The 2,115-nt window shown below is 36.2% G+C and overlaps 1 protein-coding gene across 2 annotated transcripts in view; it reads left to right on the top strand.

The window, feature by feature from the left end:
- LOC106878844 (SMC5-SMC6 complex localization factor protein 1) overlaps positions 1–2,115 on the top strand; it is a 76,914-nt gene that overhangs the window by 66,157 nt on the left and 8,642 nt on the right. For both annotated transcript variants that reach the window (XM_014928186.2, XM_014928185.2), the window contains exons 15-16: positions 600–751; positions 1,461–1,532. In XM_014928186.2, coding sequence (XP_014783672.1) covers positions 600–751; positions 1,461–1,532 — 224 coding nt within the window. The remainder of the gene's footprint in view (positions 1–599; positions 752–1,460; positions 1,533–2,115) is intronic.

The following is a 2,115-nucleotide window of genomic DNA, read 5'->3' as shown; positions in this document are numbered from 1 at the left end:
CTCCTAGAATAAAATATGTTACAGAATCTTTTTCTACTCGGGGCAAAAGGCCCAAAATTTTTGCGGAGGGCAGTCAATTAGATCCACCCCAGTACACAATTAGTACTAATTTATCGACCCCCCCAAAAGGATGAAAGGCAAAGTTGACCTCGGTGGAATTTGAACTCAGAATGTAAAGACAGACGAAATACCGCTAAGCATTTCGCCCGGCGTGCTAATGTTTCTGCCAGCTCACCACCTTAACCCATTACCTACCAGTGATCTCACATGAGATCACTTAAAAATTACAAATTTCGTAATTATCTGTCAATATTTACACATATCTAACCTTTTTGCTATATCTACTAGGTATATTTCTCTGATATTCAAATGAGGTTTTTCACCCAATATCTCGCTTATTTCTATTTGAAAATGTTATTTCGATCATTCCAGCGTGTTTCTAAGGCTGTTTTATGCTAGAAATCAAAGTTTCATTAAAAAAATTCCAGTTAATAGAATTATGGGAGGTAATGGGTTAAAATATGTTATAGAATGTAGAATAAATGTATGTATGTAATATATATATGTATTTTGCTATATATTGTATTTTTGGTTTGTAGATCACATAATGTACTAGCAGAAGAGTCAACAAATTGCCAGTTGACGTCTGAGAATGAATCGAATTCACAGTCGCCTTCTCGGCTCTCTCCTGTCAACAAGATGTTTCTAACAAAGCGGCTGGCACGCAATGTTAACAAGAGAAACTATAAAGGTAAATTTTGTGTTTTTATGAATTCCGTTTCAAATATGTCTTTGTCCTTCTTTTTGATTGTGACATTTAGTCACATTTTGATGTGCTTGTTGTTTTTAAATCTTTAAGCATTTAACTGGCCGTGTCGGGGCCCAAATATTCTACCTGCCTCAGGTTGAAACTGGCCAAATCCAGCCTCTCACACCTACCCTACGTGTCATGCTAAAATAATCACATCTTCAAAATCTTGAAGCTATTGAAATACTACGATTAATTTTAAAGTGGATGAATAACCATTACATTTGATAAATTAATCTGAATGCTAAAGGGTTAAATACTCACCCCCCCCCCCACTAGTTCCTGTAGTTATGTGTGATTGTTATAGCAAACAGCAGCAGTGCTTTATTTACATTACTTACATTTGACGGATATAGGCACAAGGCTTGAAATTTGTGGGGAGGGGATTAGTCAATTACATTGAACCCCAGTGTTTCACTGGTACTTAATTTATTGACCCCAAAAGATTGAAAGGCAAAGTGGACCTCAGCAGAATTTGAATGCAGAATATAGCGATGGGCGAAATACCAATAAGTATTTTGCCTGGCGTACTAACAATTCTGCCAGGTTACTGCTTTACATAATAATAATAATAATGATAATAATATTAATAACTACTACTACTTGGTTTAATGAAATCTTTTATCAAATATTTTCTCTTTCTTTGGTGAAGGTGAAACAAAACTGCACATAGCCTGTATGAAGAATGATGTTGATCAGGTGCGTGACTTGCTGACACTACCAGGTAAGACACCGTTATAATTAGTTAATTGTCTATATTGATTGTTTTAGTATTAATCCCATAACATCGATTGATGTAAATTCATGTGCACTGTGTACTCGCTTTGAATCAGACAACAAAAATATATGGCTCTCATGGTATTATTATTATTATTACAATTAAACCATGGGAGAGGAAATATGCCGGTAATAAACACACGCACTGGTTCAGTCCTTTATCAATATCTATAAAACTCAAGATGTTTGTGTGTGTGTGTACATGATGTGGGTTATGCACGTCCACAAATTAGCATGCATGTCGCTCCAATTTTAGGAGGACATTGTTCATGACCCTAGCTGTGTTTTTGTCAACTTTTTCTGACAGAGGCACCCGCGTATAGCTGTAAAAATCGATAAACTTTTACCAATTTTGAAGTTTGTTGACATGGCGAAGTCAAATCTGTGCGTACGTGCGTGAAGGAGAGAGAGAGAGAGCAAGAGAGAGAGAGAAAGAAAGAAAGAGAGGAAGAAAGAAAGAAAGAGAGAGAGAAAGAAAGAAATAGTGTTTGTGACAAGGGGAGAAACAGAGTGTTTGGCAAGCGTCTAAA

This window comes from Octopus bimaculoides, chromosome 25 (genome assembly GCF_001194135.2).
Source record: "Octopus bimaculoides isolate UCB-OBI-ISO-001 chromosome 25, ASM119413v2, whole genome shotgun sequence".
Classification (NCBI taxonomy): Eukaryota; Metazoa; Mollusca; class Cephalopoda; order Octopoda; family Octopodidae; genus Octopus; species Octopus bimaculoides.
This window is presented reverse-complemented; position numbering and strand designations above follow the sequence as displayed.